General features: G+C 38.5%; 1 protein-coding gene across 4 annotated transcripts in view; it reads left to right on the top strand.

Moving 5' to 3' along the window:
* The window catches only part of CPNE4 (copine 4), a 262207-nt gene that overhangs the window by 136158 nt on the left and 99275 nt on the right, over positions 1 to 26774 (top strand). For all 4 annotated transcript variants that reach the window (XM_085226459.1, XM_085226458.1, XM_085226457.1 and 1 more), the window contains 2 exons: positions 12849 to 13028; positions 25486 to 25557. In XM_085226459.1, the coding sequence (XP_085082585.1) occupies positions 12849 to 13028; positions 25486 to 25557 (252 nt within the window). The remainder of the gene's footprint in view (positions 1 to 12848; positions 13029 to 25485; positions 25558 to 26774) is intronic.

The raw sequence follows: 26774 nt of genomic DNA, 5'->3' as shown, positions 1-26774 counted from the left end.
GGAGACACTGTAAAAATCTTGCTAAACAACATCAGAATATTCTCCTTTGAATGCAAAATAATGAAAATTGCCACCGGAATACAATGATGCATTTAATTAATTGATATAATTAAGGTTCTCTAGTAAATGCAAGCAGAAGTGCTGGACTGTTCTTTCCTTTACAGTAAATGAACTCTGAAGACACTCAGTTATTTTGCTCAGGCATGACTTAATTCTGAGTGCTGCCTTGTATTTAATAAGGCATCTGATAATGTAGCAAATTGCCTGCTGAATAATATTATCACAGATGAAGAAAATTTCCAAGTTCAAAACTCTGCAGTGTACAAGGGGAAATTCCTACTTTTTCTATCCTTATGGCCTTTAGCAATAAAGTGCTAAAACTTTTGAGGGACTTGTTGAATTTAGGCACTCAACTCCCTTACAAATTCCAGCTGTGGAGTACTACAATCAGTAGTATAATACTGAATCGTTGTGGGGCATGTATAACTTACACCACTAAGCGTGTATTTCCACTATCGTAGAATGTGATAGTTGGAAATATGAGTGAATCCTAGGACCGCTTTTCCTTTATGGTACTACTCCCACCACTTGCCATTTATGATCAGATCTTGTGCTCACTAGTTAAAAAGTATCATTTAGAATACCTTTTGCTCCACTGTACAAGGACTGGATTTGGTGTGCTCCGCTCATTTGTGCCTGCTTCACAAGTGTGCACTGAGCAACCAGTTTTATAAATCCACCTACCCTTGCCACTGTAAGAACTGATGTGTATGTGGGAACATCAGGTGTATTGTTTGAGTTAGGAGTCTCGTAGGATGCTATCTGCAAAACTGTTTAGCTCAGCTAAACTTGCACCCAATTCCAAATCAGTTAGTTCTGTTTTGTTTCATGCTAGGATATGTGCATGTGGATCTAATGGGGCTGAAAACCAAATAATGTTGCATTTTTTGAGACAGTTCACAGAAAGGATTCAACTAATGTTCCTGGGTAATGGATCAGGCCTTTGGGCTGCTATTATTTCAGCAAATGACAACCTCTATGATAAGCTTAATAAGATGCATGTGTAAAAGAAGAGAGAGAATGAGAGGTGCTTATCATAAACATGAGTCACAAAGAATATGTTATTTTCTTGGCACCCACTCTTAACACGATCCAAATTCCCCAGCTACATGAGCAGACTGGAGTTGCTTTAAGTGGGCCTTATAAATTGTTATATTTGGTATAAAAACTCAGGAAAGCCTGGTAAGTGCTGTGTATCTTGTGTAGTAGTGCATTGCCTTCCTCTTGGTACTGCCTCGATGATAAAAATGAGTTAGCAGTTGAATTACAAAGTTAAAAGTTAATTAATCTTTAATTATGAACACTTCATTAGCAAATGAATTTCTTAAACTAACAGCTTGACTAAGCCTAAATCAATTGACATAATTCATTAACCCATATGAGAATCCATATTAGTTATGCTTAACTTACCTTAGTGTCTGAGGCAGGAGATCTTTCTCAGTATAAATAAATTATCAAATCACTATTTATAGTCAGTTAATTAAAGAACAAATTACTGAAGCACTGTAGATTTCCTACTTTGTATAATATAGTCCCACTGATACCCTGTGAGCAAAGGCTCTTCCCATCGTTTTATTCTCTGTTCTCAGTTGACTGCAAGTTCATGAGAAATGCTGTGATGCCATAGGTCTTTCCTCTTGATCAATCCTTTGTGGCCATGCATTCTTCTAAAGGCCTCTTTGCAGGCTTAATTGCTATTCAACGGCAGCAGGCATCTGCACTTTTGTGTAAATGTGCTGGCCCTACAGTGTGCTTGTCCGAGTTCAAGGACAGCATGTAAAGAAGAAACATATCCATAATTACCTAAAGGTGTCAATACTGAAATTTAATTCTGAAATTTAGTTTTGGGATAATGAAAGGTGTGATTGGCAAATACTCTGATCTGGATGCTCCCTGTGAGGAGCTGCAGCCACCATGAGCTTTCGAAAGGCCATGTAGTGCTCTTTCAGATTCCTGTGATGAACTACACTAGTTGTTAACGTTCTGTGACTAATAGAAAGTAAAGCTGGGTCATAGCACATATGAATATTTCTGTTGCCACTTTGAAGAACTTGTCCTCTACAAAACGTCTGTGTTTTTAGGGACGTGCAAATTAAGAGAAGATGGGATTGAATCTCCAGACTTCAGATGAAGTTTGGTTAATAACCAATGGCTACTGTCATGGTGTTTGAACAGCTGGGTTATATGCGGGATGTAATTTAAAGGAAGCTTTAGCACCCAGCTCTCTGGGGTTCAGCTTTGAGGTAGCTCTCAGGACTATTCAGTGAAAAAAATGATTTTCCTTTTTTCTTTTGCCAGTGTCTGTGTGGCTCTCTGCACTTCTTCCTGTTGCCTGATGTAGGCTCTTGCCCACTCGTGCTGGTGTTTGCTGAGAGGCTGTTACCTGCACAGGGAGCACAGCATCTGGGAACCTCTTGCCCCAAGCAATATATGTTGAGTGAGGCCCTTCTGCAGTGCTGGTGGCCAGTCAGGTTGTGGTGACTGCCTGAGAATAGCTGCTTGTTAGCAGAGTTCTTATTGCTGTCAATTTTACATGATTGCTAAGGCTTTGAAGGCCTTACCAGAACAAGATAAAGGGCTTTGATGAGAGTAATTGCATTTACTGTCTGAACCCTCTAGCAGGAGGAGCAGAGTCACTGTTTGTTTCCATTTAATGACTCTGCAGGAGGTAAGCTGGGGCAGGCAGGAGTGCAGCACTCATTGCTGCCATCCCAAAGATCCATCTCAGTTCATGAGCACAGTCACACTGGAAAGAATGGCCACCACAGTGTCTTCTGAAGCTGCTGGCCTTGTGTAAAAGGAGCTTTGGGGAGATTCTTAACATCCTTTGTTCAAGAGCCTGTGGCAGCAGAAGAGAGAAAGAAATGGGGTTGGTAGCCTGGCGTTCAGAGAGGCCTCTGTTTCCCTGGTACAGCAGAACTTCCTGACCCAACTGCTCCTGCTGCGTATTTCTGTACCCTTATTCTTCAGGGAGTAGACTTTTTCCAGGTGGCAGAAAAATTTGCTTTTGATATAGGTGTGTATCTATATCTACAGATCTGCATCTATATCTTTATGTATGTATACCTATATCAAAAGTGTGTATGAGCAAGCAAACTTAAAGCAGTGAAAAAATGATTTCAGTAGATGAAAGTAGATCAGCAGAAGTATTTCATTTTTTTAAAAAACTTCGATTTTAAGTCATGCATGCACATTTAAGACAGGTGTTAATGCAGGAAGTTAGCTCTTGGGTTGTTCTAATTTGATATATTTGGCAGATGACAGTGAAATCAAAGGGACAGTGGTGATTGCTATTGAATAGATGTCTGTCCCAAACTCTTCTGGAATGGGAGCATGTGATTTTTGAGGTGGAAAGAGGGGAGTCTTCAGGCACCTATGGAAAATCACACGCCACTGATGCTATGATCACAGCATGTTATCAAGCAGAAGCTCCTATAGGAAGAGCATCAAAGATCTTAGCACTGAGCAGAAGCTCCCTTTGGGAAGTGCCAATTCCATCTCAAGAGGCTGACACTATGCTCCAGAGTATTTAGAGTGTCTCAAATTAGGTGAAATAGTTACCATTTTTTATAAACCTCAAGTCTCCAAAGCAACTAGTTTGGAAACATAAGCCTAAATTTTGGGATGCCCAGTGCCCATGAGAGTATTTCATTGGATCACCTCTGACTGCTATCTTGTAGTTAATTATGAAGACAGTTCATAGCTGAAGCGGACAGATGGTTGAAAGAGCTTACACAATTCCCTCTGTTAAGTCATGATCCCTTACCAGGGCAATGATAACAGGGACTGTAAGACCACAGATCCCTGAGCACCTGTGGCAACTCATCTCTGGAGGCTCCAGCTTCTGCCTTGGCTCATGGAAGGGTGAAATCCTTGTGCTGCTTTGCAGAAAGTTCAAAGTCTTGTGAAGAAGTCACCCAAATCTTTTATGAGTGCTTGAAGTGACTTTCTTTATTCAGGTTTGTCCTGATCTCTAGCAGTGCTGAGGATAGTACACATAAAATTTGAGAATTACAAGTGTTCCCATGTTAAATGTAACAAAATGGGAAAAGTCTTCAAGAAAAGACACTTATTACTATGTCGGTAAGCTATTGTGGTCCTTTCAGTGTCAGTCCCCTTAATCATTGTTCATTGGAAAGACCTTAATTTGCACTGAGTTAATGATATACTCTAAAGAGACATTGTGCTTTTCAGGTTCACTGAAATGTTATTTAACCAGCTGTACAAAACTGCCCGGAATATTCACAGTGCAGGAGCTGGTGCAAGGAGTATTGTCCTTTATAATTCAAGGGCAAGAGAAGGAAAAAGCTTCACATTTTACAGTTTTTACATAGTAAAAAGGCTTTGCAATTAGGCTCAGAGAAGATTCTACATTTAAGTTTGTCTTCAGTTAAAATTTTGGGCTGGAGTTCTTTGCTGTTGCATGTTTTATGCTAAGTCTTAATTCACAGGAGGCAAATTAAAATTTCAATATGTGAAAACGGAGCAAAGAGGGAAACAATATAGAATAGCTAACAGCCTAAAGTGGTACCTGTGATGCAAGGGAATGAAGTTAGTGTTTGTGGTTTGAATCAAAGTAGAGACTTAGGTCTGAATATCTGATGTCAGGAGGAGCAGCTGAGTGATTTTCAGACCTTTCTGAGCAAAAGTTTCACCAGAACTGTGTGACTAGCAAAGCCTTTGAAAGTTGTTTTTGTTTTAATGTAAATTCTTGTTCCAATGAAACCCACTTTCACCAGAGAAGTGAAAGGTGACCACCACTTGATCATCCCCATACTTGGTGCACAGTAATTATGACTCATCTCCATGTTAACCATGTGTGTTTTGGGTGGTTGGTTACTACGTGTATGTATTAGATGCTTTGTGTTCTTTTGCTAGGACAAATTAGCCTTCTAGTCTTTGCATTTTATGAGACATTTTATTTTTTAATATTTTTACTGTTTTTAATATTTTAAGCACTTCAACATTTTCTTAAAATTTATAGAATATGTATTAAATTTAATGATAACATTAATGTATTTTGTATTAGGACTTTTTAATATTCTATGGGCTTTTTTAAAAATTTGTTAGGTAGGAAATAATGGATAACAATCTATTTAGATTGCACTGATCTAATCCAGCTGAAGCTGTCAGATTATCATGGCAAAACAAGTCTCCCAGCACTGACAAACACAGATGGAGTCCTGTTCAGCAATGTTATCAAGAAAGCACTCAGAGATCCCAGGGGGATTACACGAAAGCTTTCCAATATAGTAACAATTTTAATCAGTTTATTTTCATTGCAGGCTGCACAGTGACTAAAAATCATCTCTCTGGCCCATGCTTGGGATTTGTGACATTGGCCTGAAAATATTTATTTTCCTCTAACTCCTAAACTTAAAGCAGTATCTTCAGAGAAGGTGTGGATGTTCAAGAATGCATTAGGTGAACACTAGCTTTTTATCTCCTACGTCAGGTTTTCTGAAGAATGGAGAGATCTTTTGTACTTTCCATTCTTCCTGCAACCTAGAAAGCCCAAACTTACTAAAAAGGTCAGTGATAGCTCTTACAAATTGTCTTAAAGATAATGCTTTAAGGCTCTTCCCCAGAGATCTCTTTTATTCCAGAAATCTGGAGAGTCCCTTGGCAAGAGGGCTGCCAGGCACTTTAGGTCCTGCTTTTTCTATACTCAAGACCGAGCATCATTCTTTTTCGTCCCTCCTGAAATTATCTCCCTGTTCAGCTCTTGAATAATATTAGCTAGTAGTTAGCACTGCATGTTCTGCATTGTTTTGCAGGTTTTCAGTCCCTCAGAGTTTGGGCTTGCTGAGCTCAGATTCTGAAATCTGTACAGGATTGTAATTTGCCAAGGATGAGTATAGATCCGCAAGCATGATATTTCGTGCCTTCTAATGGAGAGACTGTTGTAATTATAATTTTGTTTGAGTGGATGAGGTGAAGTTTACACAAGCTGTTATGAACAATGACATTTCTCTTTTCAAAGCTGTGTGTATAAACTCCATCCAGATCCTTCTCAAAGAATTTGTATGTAGTATATATGGTAAATTATCTAAATTTCCTGGTTGAGAACAATAAAAAGTAACTGAGAAACTTAAAGAACTGAGTAAAGGACAAAAGTGGCCCTGAATGGGGAAGTCAGCTTCCTTAAGAAAGGACTTTTTAACTAAGAAATAGTGCTTCTTTGTCATCATCTCAGTGATTCAGATTGGAGCTCCTGAGGCCTGGATATTAGTTTTTCCAGTGCTTGACAGCAGGTCTTCCTGGTCGTTACTTGGAGGCTTGCAATTATCTAATATTTAAATCATATATATATAAATTATTTCCAGACCGTTCATGTTAAATGCTTCTTTTCCAACCTGTCTGTAGTTAGATTTTTTTTTTTTCCAGTGCTGATGAGATTGTGCTTTTCTTTGAGCTCCATCACCTAAAAAGAGTTTAAAGTACGTTGGTTTCTTTTCACTGTTTATGAATACCAATTAAACTGAAAACAAGGGCTATAAATTATGGTGACCTTTGCAATGACTTTTCATTTGCAGAATAGCAATATGTGATCGTGCAAATTGCTGTTAATAATAATAAAAAATATTAATAATGTCTTTAGGAGTTACCATGCAAAGTGTAAATTGCTTTCTGCTTGATAACAGATTTTCATGTAAGGGTACTGTATCATGGAAATTTTTGGTCTTGTTAAAATTCAGATGACCTAAAAGTAATTCTACTCCTTCACTTCTGTACATTTTGTAATCTCGGTTGACAAATATGATTTTTCTGGATTTAATTAGCACTTTATAATGACTCCTACTGAAAATACAGCCTCTTGACTTTCCCTTGTTGGTCTACTAAACGTGTAGGGGCAATACAGTTATTTTTTGGTCCAAGAACTCACAAAAGCCATAACAGCCACAAAGAATGTGCTTTCGGTTAAATAGTTGTACCCATGCTGTATTTAATGGAATTTGCCTCTTTATGGCTTTTGACTCAATTTAAAAAAAAAAACAGACAAAACCAAAACAAAACTCCCTAAAGAAATGCAGGACAAGAACAAGTTTTCTAATCATGTTTCTGTAGACTAAAGATTTTTGGTAGCTTCTGAGACTGCTGGATTGTTATTAACTGTAGCATTCCCATGGAGCTTTATGAATGCGAACAAAAATTCACCAGAAGGAATCAGGAAGACAGGGAGATTTCCATAGTCCTTTGACTTTCGGCTGCTCCTCTCCTCAAAGTTATCAAGTAGCAGACACTGAAAATTTGGAGGTTTGTCCAAGTTATCTATTTACAAGAAATAGAGTGGAGAACAGATAGGTACCACTTATCTGCTTAGGACACTGAGTTCTCCACACAGCTGATCTATGCTAAGTGCTTATACATGGCCTTGAGGTGCAGAGCATCTGATCCTAGATAACACTGCTTCCCTGGCTCCCCAGGGCACAGAAAAGCTGTGTTTATGATCACTTTAAAGCCTTAGATACCAGGTGACAGAATGAATTTCTGCTTAATCCTTGTTCATCCTTGTGTATGTAATAATGTGCATTTAATCTAATTTAGATGGAAAAAGAAAAAAATCCCTTTGGGCTTGGTTTTTTTTTCCTCTACTTTTCACTGAAGGCAAAAAATGGAGAGGATATCCTCAGCTTGTGCTTTAACCACTGCATTACTTCTGTCCAAGAAATTATAGCTAGGATGAAGAACTTTTTCTTCATTGAAGTTACCAAGTTTATCACAGTTTGACAGAGCTCAGTGCTTTTCCAGAGCTCACAGAGAAAAGGTGCAAACAGCATGAGAAGCCTGAAATTTATTATTTGTTTATGTGTCTTCTGAGCTTTCTTTCATTTGATGCTGTCTGATGGCAAAGGTGGTTTTGTTGTTCTTCAGCAGAGGTGGTTAATAGATGGAAAGCAGGCAAACATTTCTGCTGTCTGTGGGGAGCGATTCTGAGAGAACTTTCAGATCTAGCTTCCAGCTTCCTCCAGGTGTTGTGGGAGGATTCAGAAGGCCCAAAGCAAGGCCTGGTGAGACAGATAAGATGAACGTGAGGAAAAATAGTAAGAAGTTAGGTTTGATGCTGCTGGCCGGAAAACCTGCAGTAAATTAAACAAACTTCCACGGTTCCAAAAGTCCTTTTCTATATTTTAACTCCTGTTGTTGAGTTGGAGCTTTGTGCAGTGGAGGCCTACTTTGGTATGTGTTTGTCATTCATAGTTCCCTAAGGGGAAGCTCACAAGGTGGCTGTGTCCAGATGGGCCTGCCAAGTAATCCTGGCTGGTCAGTGGGGTGCCACCTTCTGTGGAGTGACAAGGACCTAACGAGATGAAGAAGGAAAGCAGCAGGAGTCCATCCCAGGAGGTTAAGTTGCAAGTCTTTTTCTCTGTATAAATTGACCTTGAAGGGAAAGTGCTGGTAAAGTTATACTACAAAGCAGATGTTCAAATCATGGTGGCAGCTGAAGCACTGCTCTTTTTAAGGTCAGTTTTGGTTGATGACACAGCTCAGAGGTGCATGTGGCTGTCCACTGTTTCTTCTGAAAATTCATCCTGCTTTAATAAACTGGACAAATTCCCTGTTCTTGCGAAGTCCAGAAATAGCAGATGGCTCAAATGTCAGGCATCAGCAAATCCTAAAACTGTGGGCATGACCCTTGTCCACGTCCTGCTGAGAAATCCACCTGCCCTCAGGGTTGGATTGCCCAATAGTTTGGCGTTTTCTATATCAAGACCAAAAATTTAAGTGCTACTTGAGTATAGCGTGCTGTTGTTAGAAAAAGGCTTTCTTCAGCAGAAGTAATGGAAACTTAATAGTATGTCTGAAGTTGTTGTTCTTTATTATGTTTTGGCATGAGAATGATGTCAACTGTTGGTGGATGTCTTGTCAACTGGGTTTGTGTTCAGGATTAGCACCAAATTTCACTGGACCATTAGTGAATGCACTGAGTTGATCTGCACACCATTACTTCTCCATTGTGAACCACACCAGCTGGTTATTTGTACTTAGCCCTGCTGCACAATAATCAAAGCAAGGGAATGGAGGCAGGCTTTCCATGCTCATGACCCTGTTAAACTTGCAAGATTAAGGGCTAGGTGGCTATAAAATACTGTTGACAAGGCAGACCAATGAGGCTTAGTGCTGTTGTGTGCTGCTGGTTGCTGAGAGAGGCATGAGGAGTTTTTTTTCTGTTTGTGGAGTTGTTGGCATTGATTCTTTTGATGTAGGTTTTTCTCCTGTAATCCGATGTTCTGATGTGCTGGTTTGATGTTTCTTCTCAATAATGCAGGAAAACTAGGGAAATTCAGTGAAATGGCTTTATTTCAGTAGTGTCTGCCAAGGGAAGGATGTCACTGGCTGGAAAAAGCAGTGTCTTACTTCTGCATGAGTCTGAAGTTCTTACTGTCACTGTTTGCAGACCTGTGCCCCCATTTTCAGACACTTCACTCTGTTGTACAGTCATGTATGTAACCTGTATGGAGCATAAGTTTTTATGTTGCTGCATTTCACAGTGGAATCCCTTTTCCCCACATTCCAGCAGCAGCATATTAGAGATGAGGAGAAACAATGACAGAGGGACTTCAGTCGCTGCCTGAAGTGAGAAGCCATGCTGGCAAAACAATTGAAATGCCTTGGTTGCCATTAAACTAGCATTTTATACACCTACAAGGAATGAGTCTAGGAGATAACTGTAGTTATACGGAGTAGTTTAACATAGATCATTTAAATATTTTGCTTATGGGATCTGTTTAAACACTGTTTCATGAAATGACTGCTCTTCCATAAGTAAATCAAATCACTTTCCCCTTAGGAAAGATCTCAGGAGATCAAAAGAAGTTGATTAGTCTAAGTACCTGAAGGAAGGTAGTTAATATCCTTTGTCACTTAAATTTTTCCTATGATGCTTTGTGTCACTGTTATTGAAATTATAATTTCTAATGGTCTAAACAAAGACATTAAGATTTGAGTTTGTAAGTGATGATATTTGGTATAATCAGAGCACACTGACTCATCTGCATGAGGGGACAGACATGGTAGCACTGGTTTGCATCTGTTCAATGGCTAGTAGCACCTGTTTGGTTAACTAAAGGATTTCAGCTGTTAGAGCTGTCAATCTGACATTTTCATGAACACTAAAACCTTTGCTACTAGGAACTGCTGACTTTTTTTTTCCTACTTGATTTACTTGACTCTTTGTGTCCTTGCCGATAACTACTAGCAAGGCTAATGCATTATAAACTCTGAAAAGCAAAGCAAGAGGCTGTCATTTTTTGCACAACAGATGTTCCTGATCAGGAATCAGACAAAGGATCTCATCACTCTTCCCCAGAGCAATTTAATTTGTTCCATGGCACACCAGCCACATCCTGCCTAGTGAGTGACATGCACAAGTGCTCCTCCATTTTAGGATCAGTTCTTTTAATCTTACAGAATTATTAGCTTTTTTTTTTTTTTTTTTTTTTTTTTCCGTACAGGAGCAAAGAGAGTGGAAAAAAGGAAATTGCTTCATTGCTTTCAGTGTTACCAGTAATGCATCATAATGAAAAGTAGCAAAGGCCTACATCAAAAATAGGAAATCTAAGTACTACTTTTGAAGAGAACTGGAAAGTACTCAGCGAGCATTTTTTTTAAGAAATAAAAATGTAGATTCAGTGCTGTTTCTTCAGCAGTTGTAAGGCTTGGAGGCAGCGATAAGCAGCATATAATCCATCAGATTCTTGTAATGCAACTTCGTGAGGTGGAAAAATAGATTTTTTTTATGGAAAGTTGTTTGTTGTAGATCAAGTTCTCTACTCGTTTGTCATTCAGGTTGTCCAAAATGAGTAATTACTGGGAGGGGGTTGCTTACTTTTTGATTTAGTTTAATAGAACTGTATCACTCTGCTGCCTTTCTGAGTAATTGATTGTTACTGCTGGAGAAATGAATTCTATAATTATTCTATATTTAATTTCCTAATTATTAGTCTAGATAATTACAAAATAAATTATCCTGTTCCAGTCTGCCTCTGTTCTTTGTAATGACCACTTAGAGGAAACCCCAACTATATCTCTGATACAAGAAAGGGAGAACACTCACTGTTGTCATCCAAAATCCAGGAAGAAAACTCTCTAACTGCAGTGTGATGTTAGAAAGCAGCATTCCTTTATTCCTTACAATACATACTGGGAGACCTGACAAATCAAACACACCCTCTCAGAGTTCAGGTTCTACATTTAAACAGTTAAGGCATACATATGCTGTCTATTGGCATACATATTCATTCTTTCCCAATAACTCATTAATATATGCTAATGTTCTTTTGTGCATGCATAGTAGTGGCCTCGCTTACTTTCCCCTCATTTTCCCATCATCAGCTTAATTGCAGTGACTTTTGGCTGGCCTCCACTTGTTTTTCCTCAATTTGGCAAATTTTAATTGTTAGTTAGTCCATACTGAGTAAATTTCTATCTATAGAAATGTGTAGTGATATATTCTATATCACTATAATCCAAAACAATATGTATGAATTCCGAGGTATAAGTCTTTGCACCTGGTGAATGCAAAGACAGAAGCAGTCTATTGTGACTCCAGTGCTTCTGTAAAGCAGGATCGTAGAGAAGAACAAGGCTGTTCACACACTGAGCAAAGTTAAAATGGAAGGTTTTAGAAGTAGCACTCATTATTCCTTTCGTTAAACTAATATGTTGGTCCTTAAACTTATATACTGATCCCTGTTGCTGAACCAGTCTATATCACTATCTCTCATGTTCTCTCTGCTAAATTTAAGCAGAGTAACATTGTTGTGACCAGGAGGTTCTTTGTGTATATCTGTTGAGTTAAAAATTGTCTATCTATAGGAAAAGAGCTGAAGAAATATTTGAGATTTTTGTTATTACCTTCATTAAGTGAAATTAATTACTTCTGAGGTTATGAATACATTCTCCTAGGTGGTCAAATTATGACTTGAGTAGGAAAGATTTGGCCATCTACTGATACACCTCAGTAGCAGTCACTGTGAGCAAGTAATTCCCAAACCAGAGTGAGATAGCTTAGCTTATGTTGTTTGATCTGCACTAAATAGATGTCCTGCTTCAATTACTGTGATTGGGCTGAAGGGGGCCATCTTGCCGAGGCACGATAACTTGATTATATTAGATTATTTGCCCACAGAATTTTCATCTGTTTTCAAATGGCTGCAGTGAGAAAACAGAACCAACACAGTGAACAAGATCTTGTAGTAATCAAGTTCAAACTTACAGACATCCATATGACATTTATAAGATTTTTGTCTTTTCTCCCAACTGGACAAATTCATCCTTATTGTAGTTCTGCTGATCACAACTGAGTTGTGCTTCACGTGAATTTACTTGTCACAGTCTGTTGTATTATCTGCACTCAGTTTTGTATTTTTGTGAAATCTTCACTCTGATGAGGCTGTCTGTGGCTGGGTTTCTCTCAGCCTTTCTCTGTTGTCTTCTTCCATCTGATTTAGTATTGAAACATTGCTCTACTGAAAACTACTGTTGTGAGCTCCCTAGAATTGTCTCACCAGCCTAACTGGGGTCTGTCATTGGTCACCCTGTAAAGAAGGCTGCAGATTGCCTCACATTCCTACCAAGGCCTCCCAAAGATGTGCTAGAAGGGAGAGGCAAGGGAAGCTGGTCTCACCTCGTTCATGTGGCCAGCCCTATGCAGGAATAGCAGCGGTTGCCCTAACGGGCTGTACAATCCTGATAATTGAGCAAAACTGCATTTGAAGGGCTCATTGTAGTCCATCACTGGCAGAAAGAGAAGCCACTCATATAGCCTCTTTTCCATTTTGCAGGTTGACAGGACAGAAGTGATTCGAACCTGTATAAATCCCGTCTTCTCCAAGCTTTTCACGGTGGACTTCTATTTTGAAGAGGTGCAGCGGCTGCGATTTGAAGTCCATGACATTAGCAGCAATCACAATGGGCTGAAGGAAGCAGATTTTCTTGGTGGCATGGAATGCACTCTTGGACAAGTAGGTGTCACTGCTATTTTTTTCTGCTTGTCTCACAGGTTTTCTGCGCGTGTGAAATATATTCCTTGGTTAAAAGACTGATGGGTGAGATTTGTCATTCATGACAAAATTTTTAATCAGTGCTTTGAACTGGATAATTAAGAACTTCTACTTGTTTGATTTACTGCTGTATTATAGCTTCAAGTCAGCCATTTCGATAGGAAACTGAATGTCAGCAATTGGCATTGTACAGCAAGTACACAGGCTTTTTATACCAGTGCTAGGAAATAGTCTGATTTGGGAGAAAACCGTGGTTCCTAACATTGTATGGGATTTAAAGCAAATTCCAAGTCCAATAAATGCTTATGAATACACTTTATTCCCACAGGCTAGTGCTTGGTGATGTGGCAAATAGAGAGATAGGGTTGGATTCATTTCCATGACTCTCAGTCATCCAAAAGTTATATGTCTAGACTAAGTTACTCCTCTGATTCCTGCCTTTAGTTCAGTGGAGAGAAACAGACACTTCCAGCTGTTGACTTATTCCACCTGAGACATCCATCATAGATTAGGATAAATTGCTTTTGTGAGATAACCATCTTTCCCCATCAGTTATCAAAAGAGTCAGGACGACTGGCTTAGAGTAGATACATAACCTCTTAGGTGACTAAATGTATGGCTGAGGACCAATATCTAGAGGTTGTCAGAGCCAGGTCTGCAGCAAATTCTTATATTGCTGACTGGTAGGATGCCACAGTGTCCCAGGAATGATAGAATTAATTTCTAATTGGCAGGCGTTTTGTTATGTAGATACATATAACACACATCTCATTTCTGTCCATGGTAGCATTGCTGAGATGGTTTCCATTTCACTAAACTGGCTCTAAAATGCGTCTTCACTCTGTGGTCTAGGGTAGCTTGGATGAGGAGAGGAGGCAGTTCTTTAGCTTGTATTACTTTTTGCAGTGTTTCCATTGTTTGTAACCTGTGCAGAGTTGCCTATAAGTGGGTACAAAGCTTTTCTTTGCAGTTTCTCGCCTCCTGTTGTTGCTATTTCAGACCCCACTGCACATTAATCCCTTTCTTTCTCTTTTTGCTGTCATTCAAGAACAGTCGATACCATTGGACCAAATATGCTGAAAGAAAAGTTCTCTTAGTGAGAGTATTAATAAGAAATATGTGTACATTTACTAACTTGAAAGTGTAACATGAAGATATTGGTATTTAGGATTTTTTTCAGTGCATAGTGAATTTTTTTGACAGAATTCTTGCAGATATTCTGTGGCCTTAATCAACGAAAATAAGCTATTCCTATAATGTTAAGGAGAATGAGAAAGAAAGAAGTTATTACGATGTTTTTCTCACTGAATTGACTTGAAATTGAAGGGAAAAATGTCATTGCTGCTGCTGGTAGCATAAACATGTCTTTATAATTATTTGATCTCTATAAATAGCACACAGCTGGCTTGGTTGCAGTATAATTTAACAGTAACCAAGAAAAAATAATAACAGTGTGAAATCTGTTCATGATAATGTAGCCTTGAGGACTCTGATTCCATAATTAGATTTTTCTTGTGTATTTTTTTCTTCCACTTTAGAGTTTTTATTAACTTTATATAGTTCATCAATTGACTTAAACCCCCAAATTGTTTGTTCTGGGATTGATATCCAAGAAAAGCCATTTTAAGGAGTTCAGCATTGAAAATCTTACACTACAGTTTGTACTTACTGAGCTTAAACTCATATTTAGCTGTTTGATGTAATGACTGCATTTTTTAAACTTTGGCTTCTTTCTAAGCTAATTTTGACATTAATTTGTTGTTCTACATCAGTTTAATAGCTGAATAAAATGCCTGCCTGCCTATCAATTCACTTTCCCATCACAAGTAAGTCTTATCTGAAACTTCCAGATAGTCTGTAGAATTTAGGCATAGGCTAAAGGATTGATTTCCAACCTACCCCCAGAAATGTGCCAACTTTTATTGCTCTGTTCTAGATACCAGTTGATCTAACAGAGATTGAGCTGTTTGCAGAGCACTGTTTAGATCTGCAGTAGACCTTAATTTTTGCCTGCATAATGCAATATTCCTACCTAAGAGAAAATTAGTAGAATAAGAAATACCAGGAAAGGCAATAGAATGGTTTTACAGTAAACTGACAGAAAGTTTCACATTCTTTAGGAATACTGCTCTATCTGAATCCTACATCAGCCTAATTGATACAAGCTTCTTAGGAATTTGGGATCTTAGATGAGGAAGATGAAAAAATAATGACCCAGAAAGTGTCGTCATTCCTGCTCCTCTCCTAAATGCTGTGTCCTGGGAGAGTGAGAAGAACGATGATCTGCAGCCTGTTTGGTCTTGAACATATGCTGTCCAGTGATACCCTACTGGATATCCAACAATAATTTTTTCTACTGTTTTTGCTCAGACAAGAAAAATCTGTGACTGCTGATAAACACTGTGGTTAACTGCACTCTGTCATCACCTGGTATTTCATATGCTGCAGTATTTATGCACAGTAGAATAAATGGATAGTTAGCTGCTGAGTGCAATTAAGAAAAAGGCAACTTGCTAAATAGATGCATTTGCTTAACACAGTTTGTTTTTTATCATGCTCAAGAGTTTCCCTTTTGTATAGAACAACATCACGTTGTCTCTTGAAGGGTTTCAGATGAAAAAGGTTTAATAGATTTTTGTTGTTTTGTTTTCTTTTAAGTACTAAAAATCTGTTCCACTCTGAAAGTTACAGCTGTTTTACCAGCATCTTCAGAGTGTTCTGATGATGAGCTGAATTGCGGTAAGTTAGCAGATACTCTATGTACAAAATTCAGTTACTAATTGGAATGATAATAAGATCAAGAAAGCCCTAAAACGTTATGGAAGGTGCTAAACTCGAAATTTCAGACACTTCTTTTGCTCACTTAGTAGCATCAGCCTTAAATGTGGTCTGCTTTTATGTGCAGTTTGTAGAATGGAGTTTCTTAAAGAAATTCACATCTGGAATTCACATCGCACAACTGGATGTACGGTACTCCAACCAATAAAGCTTTCCATAGAGTACTACTTATCACTTATTTAAAATACTGAGTGGTAGGTTAAGATGCATAATGAAAGACTGTGCATTTTTGTGTCAGTCTTTTTCATTCTAAAGTTAACTTCCAAGCAACTGTAGAAAAATAATTTCTGATATAATAACACTTTCTAACAGTTAATGAAGTTGTGCAGTTCTACATTATCTACTTAAGCAAGGATACTGTGCTGTGTTGTGCTCGTAACCTAATCAAGGTTATTTTGAATTTGAAGCTGAAATTTTGGGACTGTTTTACTGCATGTGACAACTCCCTTCTCTTGGAGCAGGAGTGTGGGGGTAGGACAGTGATTTGGCACTGTACTTTCACCGCAAATAAGTGCCCTGGGATGCTCCATCAGGCTCTGCATTGACTTCTTTCTCTTTGCTTTCGTGTGAAGTAGGTACTGTTCTTTGCCTAGGCACTGGTAAGCAGAGGCACATCTTTGTGATAAGCAGTGAAATCATGATGAACAGTAATACTTTTACAGCTATTTTGGGACACCATTATATAAAGGTTAACTCTTGCTTTCGTACTCATGCTTTAGGTGCTATGAATCACCTCATCCTTGATGATGGTTTTACAGATATTGTCTGTAATTATGGACAGTAATATCTTCCTGTATTCTTTGCCCATTTTTCCTCTTTCTTCTTCCCTATCCATAGGGAAAGTGCTCAAGCACTCACTCTAATTATTTCCAACTGAATCCTCATCTAACCACTGAAGCTTTTGTGTTTCTGTTACTTTTCTTCACTCAGAAAAAAAACAAAAAAAAAAAAACCACACCACTGTAATTGTTTGTTTCAGAAGATAGGAGATGGATTTTTGTTAGTCAAAAAATGATGAAAGAAAAATCCTAGAGGGACAAACACTGTATAATAATTGATAGCCTTAATTGTCAGAGCATTCAGTCGGGGTAGCAAAACACCAAACCCAAGTCTTTTTCTGTTTGTGTCTTAATGCCTTCATGTATTCTGAGCTTTCTAAAGTTCTCTCATAGGAGTGTTCTGTTTTATATTGGATGTACTTCATAAAGCATTACATTTGCATAATTTAATACTGCAAGGGCTATTTCTAATAGGTGAAGTTCACTTCTTGATCACACAACAATTAAATATCAGGTTCCTCTGAAGTTTTGACCAGAAGTCCCAGCCTAAGAACTCACAAAATTATACAATTAATAATGGTCTTCCAAAGAGAAAGAAAGAAGTGTGCCAACACATTTTAATTTTCACTCAGCCATGCTTGCAACATCAATAAATTATAGAAACCCATAAAACTGTTAATTCCTAAACGCTGTGAACCATCCCAGCTCTACAGCATGGGAGTAGCTTTAATGGTTTTTCCTTCATTCCAGCTGGTCTCTACTATCTGTGATCTCACAACTTGTTTGGTTTATTTTAATTTACAGATGTGTTAAAATATTGTTACAGTTCACAGTTCTGTTACTTGTTCAGCTAGTAGCACCTGCAGGGAAAACAGCAGATGTATATCTCTGTGTCTCAAGAACCTTTTCAAGTGTTATTTAGAGATTTCATATTTCTCATGCATGCATATATGTACAAATTATATTGAAAATCTTCCTTCTTAGTAATGAGCATTGCTGCTTCTTGTGTGCTTTTAGTATACTATATGTCATTAGCAAATTATGCACTTGAAAATGCTGACTGATGATTAGCTCAGTTGTAGCCATTGCAAATCCCCTTGCTCTTGAATGAGAGAAAAGCTGAGAGAGTCATGATTGCACCTGAATTAATTAAATAGAAGTAGTCTGTATGAGAATATCTGTTTAATAGTCCGTTGACAGCTTCAATAGTGCAGAAGACATAAGATCAGTGTTTTCGAGGTTTTTTGAATTCCTGAATCCCACCAGATGTCTGTATGCCTCCATAGATATCTAAATACCTTTAAACACTTGACCTTTGATCTCCTCCAAATGAAGTTGCTCAGTTCATTAGTGGAATGAATAATGTACTTTATTAGATGTGAATATCATTTTCTACCAGGGCTGACTCTGAACTCAAAGAAATCATTCACGCAGCCTTCTCCCACAACTTACCTAACCATTTAAACACCACAGTTTTCCCAAGGAAATTTTTGGTTTGCCATTACTGCATGATCTCTGGAGCTGTAAGATTTTCAGCTCTATATTAATCTTAGCAGTCACAGTTAATAGAATTACTTGTACAGTTAGTACTGCTTTGTTTTTACATACTTTATCTTTTTGTATGAATTGCTGTAGCAGTCTTCAGAAAACTAATTTAAAACGCTATTATAATGAGTTATTATTATAACTAATTATCTAATTATGAAAAAGGCTGCATAAACTATATACTAACTAAATTCAAAGACATTTTGTGCTATTGATAAGCTATTTCCTGTAATAATGTTAATGTCTCCTGTGATATGGATCTTTTATTTTTTCTAGTCTTCTGTTTTGATTCACTGTTTTCAGGCACAGATCTTTAACAAGAACAGGGTGAGGTGTAATTCAGATGTAAATAGGCTGCGAGCTGATCAGCACCATAGGGAACAAAAATCTTGAGGGGAGGTGAGTGTGGTATAGAACATATCGTTTATATATCAAGGATGATTACAGCAATAAAGCTGGCACTATCAAGAAAAAGAATAATTATGTGAGGAATTATACAGAGTGAAACTTTCTTCATTGTGAACACGTGTACCATCTGAACATAGTCTTTTGCAGGGTTTACCTGGTATCTGCAGAAGGTGAACTCATTTTTTCTTTTTTTCAGTCAGGCTAAGGCCACTGGCTCTTACCTGTTGTTTGGACTTTCATGTTGAAATGTAGCATATGTGATGGTACCTGGGAAATGCATATCAAGACAGACACAAGCTCACCAGAGTTGTATAGACCTTGCTTTGTCAGAAACCAAGCTAAAGATGAATGTGATAAGAAGAGGGGGAAATCTTTACATTGTAAGAGCTACCTCAGTTCTTCACCCACACAGGTGAAAAAAGTCAAGTCTGCCTTTTTATTTTTGGGTACTTAGACTCTTAAGATAATTGACTTAAGTAGATTAGAGCAAGAGCAGAATAGCACACTAAAATTTAATGGGTAAGCTTTAAGATACATTTATAAATGTTAAATCTCCAGTCATTTGTCTAGCCGTGCCGGTTTTGTCTTTCTGCTTAACACGGCTGAGTAAAAAGCTCTATCAATGGGGCTGATCAGGGACAAGCAGTGCTGGAGGGCAGTTAGATTGCTGAAGAAAAATTTGCAGATGCTTGCAAGGTTTGGTGAAAAAAAATCACCAGACAGCCATTTTTTGGAAAGAGTACGATTGCTGTCCTGCTTGACAGATCAACAGAGTTCTAGTGGATGCTGTTAGTACTGTTTCTACAAGTATCACTGCTCTTTGATGAGAGATTGCTCAGCACTGTGCAGCTCTCCCTGGGTATCTTGGGGGAGAGAATCAGAAAGGTAAGAGCATGAGAACTTGTGGATTGAGATAAAAGCAGTTTCCTAGGTAAAGCAAAAGCTACATGTGCAAGCACAGCAAAAAAAGGAATTAATTTGTTCCTTCCCATCCACAGGCAGATGTTCTCTGCCATTCTCAGGAAAGCAGGGCCCTCATCCCATGTGATAGTTTCTTGGAAAGACAAACACACAACCACGTAGTACGGGGCATCCTTTTGGTCAGTTTGGGTCAGCTGTCCTGACTGTTCCTGTTCCTAACTCCTTATGCACCCTCAGCCCAGCTCTAGCAAGGCAGCATGAGAAGCAAAAGTCCTTGACTCAGTTGTTTAATCAATGGATATACAGATGGTATAGATATATATACATCCAGGAGCTTGGCTAATAGATCTTATATTGGAGAAATAAGATAAAATCACTCACCCTGTCCTGGGCTCACAAAATAAACTCCTGATGGAGCAGATCTCCAGAGAGAGATCCTTCCCCGCTGGCAGTTGGCTCTTAAATGGGTCTAGGAGAGGTGGAGCCAGGATCCACCCCTTCCTGCAGCACAGGTGAATTGCCTTCACCTGTGCTCCCATGGCTGACTTATTGCTCGTCTCAGGTGATCAATCAGAGGTTCAGGCCGTGATTCAGCAGCCCCATACACTCAGTGTAAGCACTGCTGTGCAGCAACTGAAGTATTGGTGTGTTTTCAAGAGTATTTTTATCAAAATTCCAAAACACAACGTCATATAAGTCTCTAATTGTAAACCTGAATGCATTTGGTGGTGGGGATTATCAGTGTAAAAGGCATTTGATTTAGAAGAAATGTGCTAGTAAAATGTGACTACGCATTCTTAGCAATTCTGGAAAGAGTTGGGTCTGCTAGAAGAGAGCTAAGCAACTGCAAGTTTGTGTGACAGGATTAACATACCAGGGACAAGAATTAACACAGAAGTGTTGTGAAATGATTGCTAGGCTAAATTTGCTGTCTGAACAAGTAACCTTAGGGATCCTGTAAGGGAGTCCAATGGAAAGGGGAGACCAGTTTGAATAAATAATAAGGAATTGAAGGAGTTATTTCAAATTATCCTTCTACTGTTTTTTACAGTCAGCATGAAACTAAGTTGTACGCACTCTTGCCACTAAGCAGACTGTTTGCCCAGTCCTTGGTTCTGTCAAAATCAGAGATCAGAGGTTCACATCTCAGAAGAGTTAACAAAAGTCAAGTGATGTAGAACATAAATAGAAAAGGAGCTGTGGACCTTTATCCATGGGATTTTCAAGAAGCCTTTAACAAAAGAATATTGGTGTTATATTCGGAGCTAGAATTCGTACCAACTTAATTCAGGCAAACAAACAAAGTTCTTGCAGCTTTTTGGTCCCAGGGGAAATATGGAGTGTGGTCATCAGGCCTGCTCAGTGGTACCTTGCAAAACTTCATCAGTGCTGTTTACAGAACTGGGACCAAGCCCAGCTGTTGATGCATACAGAACTTCTCCAAATGATATATTGGATTAATCTGTTCCTACCAATGCTAAAATAAATAAGTTAAAAAGCCATTTTGAATTCTCCTCATTAGTTTGATTTATAAGCATTGGGAGTTCTGCACGATAGTGTTGAAAATTATCCCTATATTTGATTAAGGAAGGAGCACACTGAGAAGCGTATTTTAAAAGATCCTTACACAAGCCAGTTAGAATAGGTCATTATATATCACAGCTCACCTTACACTGTACTGATTAGTCATGATTCAGACACAGGAGAGAGAAAACCTTCATCAGAGTCCTTGTCTGAGTGGCTGCGGAGCAATGCAGTGTACACAGCTGGTGTAAGTGCCTTGTTAGTCCCTTAAGTAAAAAAGCAAAGCACCTTTTATATATTTTAATTTGGAGATAAGATCAAAGGGCAACGTGGGATTTGAGTTTTACTCATAGAAATGTGGAACATCTGTTCAGATCTTTCCTTAGCCTATTTGCACTTGAAAGTGCTAAGGCATATTCAGATAATCTGCAAGGGAATTTCTTGCCCCCATCTTATCCTGAGCTGATATCCCTTGGCAACAGAGACCAGAAATCTAGTTGAAAGGGTGCTCATAAGAGGCAAATAAGAATTGCTTTGTGTATGTATCCCCTCTTCCTGAAGCAGAACAGCAGCTTGTACGTTCTGTTCCTATTCCTACCTCTTGCAAATTTATTGAGTATGATTCATATTACTGGACATGTGGCTCTTAAAAAAAAATTGTGGCTGAAGCCACAAAGAAACATAACGTCAGTTCTTAAGTCTCTATTAGCTTCACCTTTTAGGTCTCTGAGGTTTCTACATCTGTTTGTTCACTGGTTGGTCGTGCTTTAATAAAACATTTATAAAATATGTATTCTGGAAATGTAATGATTTCTACTAGGTCTGAACTGGACTCTAATATCTGTTTAAGAAACCAAAGGCATTTACACCCTGCACTTCTTCACATTAGGTTATACAAAACACTTTTTGTTCTGAAGACAGAGTTTTAAATTGTTAGTTTTTGAAGTAGGAGTCAAACCAGAGTCCTGAAGAAAGAAAGGTGTAGTTAATTACCTGAGTCATTTTGCAAGTTCAGACATCTTTTGAAGCTGGAACTTACGTGGATGTTTTCTAGACCGGTACATTACTGCTGCTTAGGACTCACTTTCTGGCAAGCAGGTCAGCTAACACCTGTTATGGTATTCAGGAGGTTATTTGCACTGATACAAAAGAATAAATATAATTCGTAGAATCACAGAATGGCCGGGGTTGAAAAGGACCTCAAAGATGTGCAGATCTCCAACCAATAGACCAGAATGCTCAAAGCCACATCTAGCTAGCCTGGTCTTGAATGCCTCCAGGGATGGGGAATCCACAGCCTCTCTGGGCAGCCTGTTCCAGTGCTTCACCACCCTGGAGAAGTGTCTCTTTTGTCTAGTGAGAGCTGCTTTTTGTACGCTGCTTGAACAAAATGGGTGATTTCCTGCTAGAGAATACTGATTCCTTGTCAGTTATTACAATGATAGTCTTCTGATCCCAAATCACTAATTACAGTCTGAAGCAGTGATCTTGGCATGTTATTGCCAGATGGAAGATTCATTTTACTGTTAATTAACAACTGGTAAATGTTTGTCCACAAATACGCATATTTACATAGGCAGGGTGCTCACTGTGTCACAAGGATGCTAATGGCTGAGATAGCTAGTCTTATTAATGTGATCTAGTAATGGGAATGTCAGAATAAATTAACTTTTCTGGCATTGTGAGCTGTCTTTCTGCCTCCTGCATGGAAGCTCCCAAGCTTCAGGTTTTTGTCAGCCAGTGCCACCTAAAGGCTTTGACAATTTCCCAAGTAGCAAAAAGGGTTTTTAAGTTGTTCATGAGGGAATGCCCTTCTGTCTTTCTAGGAGGTAGCTGAAGGACAGGTTCCCCTCCAAGTTCTGTTTCATGAGGACATGCATACTTATCATGTCTGAAGAGATTTCTGGTGCACAATACCCATAGCTTTCAGTAGAAGAGCTTATTGTGTTTTACAATATTGTCTGTACACCTTGGGGAAAGTAGAGAGCTCGTAGAGATACAATGTGTCCTGCTGCCCATCTGCCAGAATTCATTGTTAGATGGAAAACCCATAATTTAATAATATCCTGAAAATAATCATATTTGAAAATCTCAAGGTTTTGTAACTTGCTCTTCACACTTTATAAAAGTGCCGGCTTAGCTGGCAACAGAAGAGAGGTATGGGTGATGTAAGGGGCTGAAGTGAAAAATCTTTCCAAGATCCTAAGAAGGAAGAACACTGAATCCTGGCATTACTGGTCATCTTCTGTATTTTATCCGCATCCCTTGCTTCCACAAGACCAATACTTGGGGAAATTTTCAAGCTAATTTGGAGACATGAGTGAGGTGATGACAGCAGTTGGCTTATGGAAGGCAGTCTGAAAAGGATGAATGCCAAATTATTCCTTTAAGTAATAACCAGATGCAAAAATGCAGGGAAAGAAACAGCTGGTGATGAAAATTGTGAAATGGTCATAAATACGGATGGAGAAAGTATCATGGTGTTAAAAAAAAAAAAAAAAAGGGAAATGCAATCCTAGAGTAAATTGGTAGGAGCTTGCAACACGAGAAGCTCTTCTTGCATAGGATCTCTAGTTTTATATTCAGTTTTGAGCATTTTTCTAAGAGTAGGACATTGACCTGCTGGTGACGGCTCAGCAGAGAGCACTGATGATGGTTCCAGACCTACAAAATATGGACAGAAAGGAGAAATGGGACATAGTTGGGTTCTGCAGTGTAGAGAAGACTGTGGAGATGCGATATTAGCCTTCAGAAATAAAGAATGCCTTAATGAGAAAGGGGAGAAGGCTCTTACCATTCATGGTGCATTAGACAGAAATAATGGGCTTTAATTAGAGAAACAGGTTAGCTCATAGGAAAATATATTTACAGTGAAGATAATGAGTACTGCAGTTAATTGCCAGAGAAGAGTGTTTCTCTGCCTCCAGATATCTGAGATACATCTGTCAGGTACAGCTGACCCAGCTACAGCAGGTCCTGCATTAGGACTGGGGAGCTGGACACAGTGATTCTGGAGGAATCCCCTCCAGCTCTGTGCTAACCCTCTTGTTTCATATTTAAAGCTCTTCTAAAACTTGTTTCTCCCCTGCTGCCTGCTTGAGGACACAAGCTCAGTAAAATCTGAGGTGCTATTTCCACATTTCTGTTCAGAAAATTGATGATTCCCCATCGGAATGTTAGTCCAAAATTTATATCCTGTTTGCTCCTACTCATAGCACCTTTTTGGCTGCCTGTGATTTTGTGTTACATGCCGTTTCAATTCTGGCTGCTGCTTATTGACCTGGCTTATTGCTGAAATGTGTGCAATGCCCAGGATTACAACAAATTGCCTGAAGCAGTTCTTCTCCCTTGATGAGGGAAATATTCTTACAAAGAGTATTTCTGCATATTTTGCCAAAGATCTCTATAGATCATTTTATTTGCAGTGTTATAGATTTGCCATTCAGGTTAAGCTGCCCAAGTAATATTGGATGTGGAAAAGGACTACTCAAGGTATAAAGCTATGCTCCAAACCCTGGGGTCTTTCATAGAAGAGAAACAACTCTTTTGCTCAGTTTCTGTGCAGCATGTGGCAAAATCCTGTTCCAGTGTTGTTGCATTAAAAATAACACTAATTAAAAAAAAAGGAAGAAGGGAATAGTTTTAAGTTAGCATTGACTTTTTAGAGAGGAAGAAAGGAGAGACCTAACATACTGGGACATCAACTGTAGAAAAGTTGGTAAATTATGTGTAGCTTTAAGGTTTTTCCATTTTCTAGTGTTTTTACAGATCTAGTTTAAAATGTTGAAAGATTGTTATGGAAATTTAATGATTGTTATAATAGGAAACAATATATTTTGTCTGTACTACTATACTAACACTTTTTTAGGTATATTTGCAAATTGGTTGGTGGACAAGCTAATTTACAGTGCTGAGTTGCAGAGGAGATTTGGTACCTGATAAAAAGAGGAGATGACTTTTGGAACTAAACCTATGGGGAAGGCAGCCTGCTTCTGGGTTTGGAATAGTTGATGTTTTGAAGTAAAATAATTGTGTTCTCTTTGAAATGATTTTCAGTTTCCTATAAAAATAGATGGGGGGAGGAGGGTTGGCAAGTCTGATAGATTCATTGTATGCAGCTACTCCCTTGTTGCCCCCATGATAGATGAAAGCAAATTCTGGAAGATTGACACGCAGTTTCTGCTATTCTGTTCTACTCATCAAATAGTGTTCTTCCCATTCAGCTTGACCCCACTGCATCCTAACTGCAGGCTTCCTGGGGAAATTTTCCTCAGCAGTGGTTTTTCTATGCAAGGACTCTAATTGTGGATTAAGGCAACACTTTCATACAAAATAAAACAGAAATCAAAATTACCTGTGTGTTTATTGTAGATTCTAATTTTTTCTCTTTTGTTTTTGCACAGATTGTTTCTCAGAGGAAACTCTCCAAGTCCTTACTCAAACATGGGAACACAGCAGGGAAGTCATCTATAACAGTAAGCCAGTCTTAAATACACTTTTATTTTCCTGTTGCTTAAAGGCAGCTAATGGGACTAATTCTGCCTAAAAGTATTATTCTAAGACACCAGAATAATCCTTGACTAAGAAGTCAATTGGTTTATTAAAAAGATTACTTCTACTGTTTCTGACAAATACTTCCTATAACGAAATGGCAAGAAATAATACATGATTTGTACAAAAGCCATAACATTTACTACTATTGCTTGTAAGATACTTTGATGACAACGAGAAAGTCTTACTGCTTTATCACTCTTATCTAAAGCTCTCAAATCCTCAGAAACTCATTTTAACTCGCTTTTAACTGCATTTATGATATTGTGTATGAACAGCATCACAAATATTCCTTATAAAATTAAATATAAAATTCTTCCATGGTTCTAATTGGAATGGTGAAGAGACTTGATGTTTCTAGGCCTTTGGACTTTTTACAGTGTCTTTAAAAAAATTACAGCACACTGACACACACAACCCAACACCAAATGCAGATGTTTTACGATATTTGCTATTTTAGATCTGTTGTGATGCAATTGCAGACTGAACAATTATAGGAGCCCCATGTATGTCTTGAGGTCTGAAAATCAGTGTACTACTTCTCTTTCATCTTTCTCTTTGCCAGCTTGTCTGCACTGAACATAGCATGCTTGTGACATTTGCAGCTCTGCATTAAGACAGATTATATCAAAATATTCTGCACAATTGCTTCATGGGGATGAGAAGGATTTTCTTCCTTGATTTACAATTAGTCAGATGGGTTTCTTTTGGCTTGATTGTTCAGATATTTTTTTCATGCCTTCAGCCACAGTGGAGAGCAGAATGTGAGAAACGGTGCTTTCTAAGAGCCCAGGGAATTTTCTTTCTTAGATGTCTTTCTTGGTCTATGACTGGGAAGAGATTTTCTTAAATATGTAAGATGAAACCCATTTTTATTCATAGAATGGCATGGGTTGAAAAGAACCAAAATGCTCATCTAGTTCCAACCCCCTGCTATGTGCAGGGTCACCAACCACCAGACCAGGCTGCCCAGAGCCACATCCAGCCTGGCCTTGAATGCCTCAAGGGATGGGGCATCCACAGCCTCCTTGGGCAACCTGTTCCGGTCTGTCACCACCCTCTGTGTGAAAAACTTCCTTCTAATATCTAACCTAAACCTCCCCTGTCTCAGTTTAAAACCATTCCCCCTTGTCCTATCACT

The sequence above is a fragment of the Meleagris gallopavo genome, chromosome 6 (assembly GCF_905368555.1).
Source record: "Meleagris gallopavo chromosome 6, MGAL_WU_HG_1.1, whole genome shotgun sequence".
NCBI lineage: Eukaryota > Metazoa > Chordata > Aves > Galliformes > Phasianidae > Meleagris > Meleagris gallopavo.
Note: the sequence above shows the minus strand (reverse complement) of the source record. Positions and strands in the feature narration are given on the sequence as shown.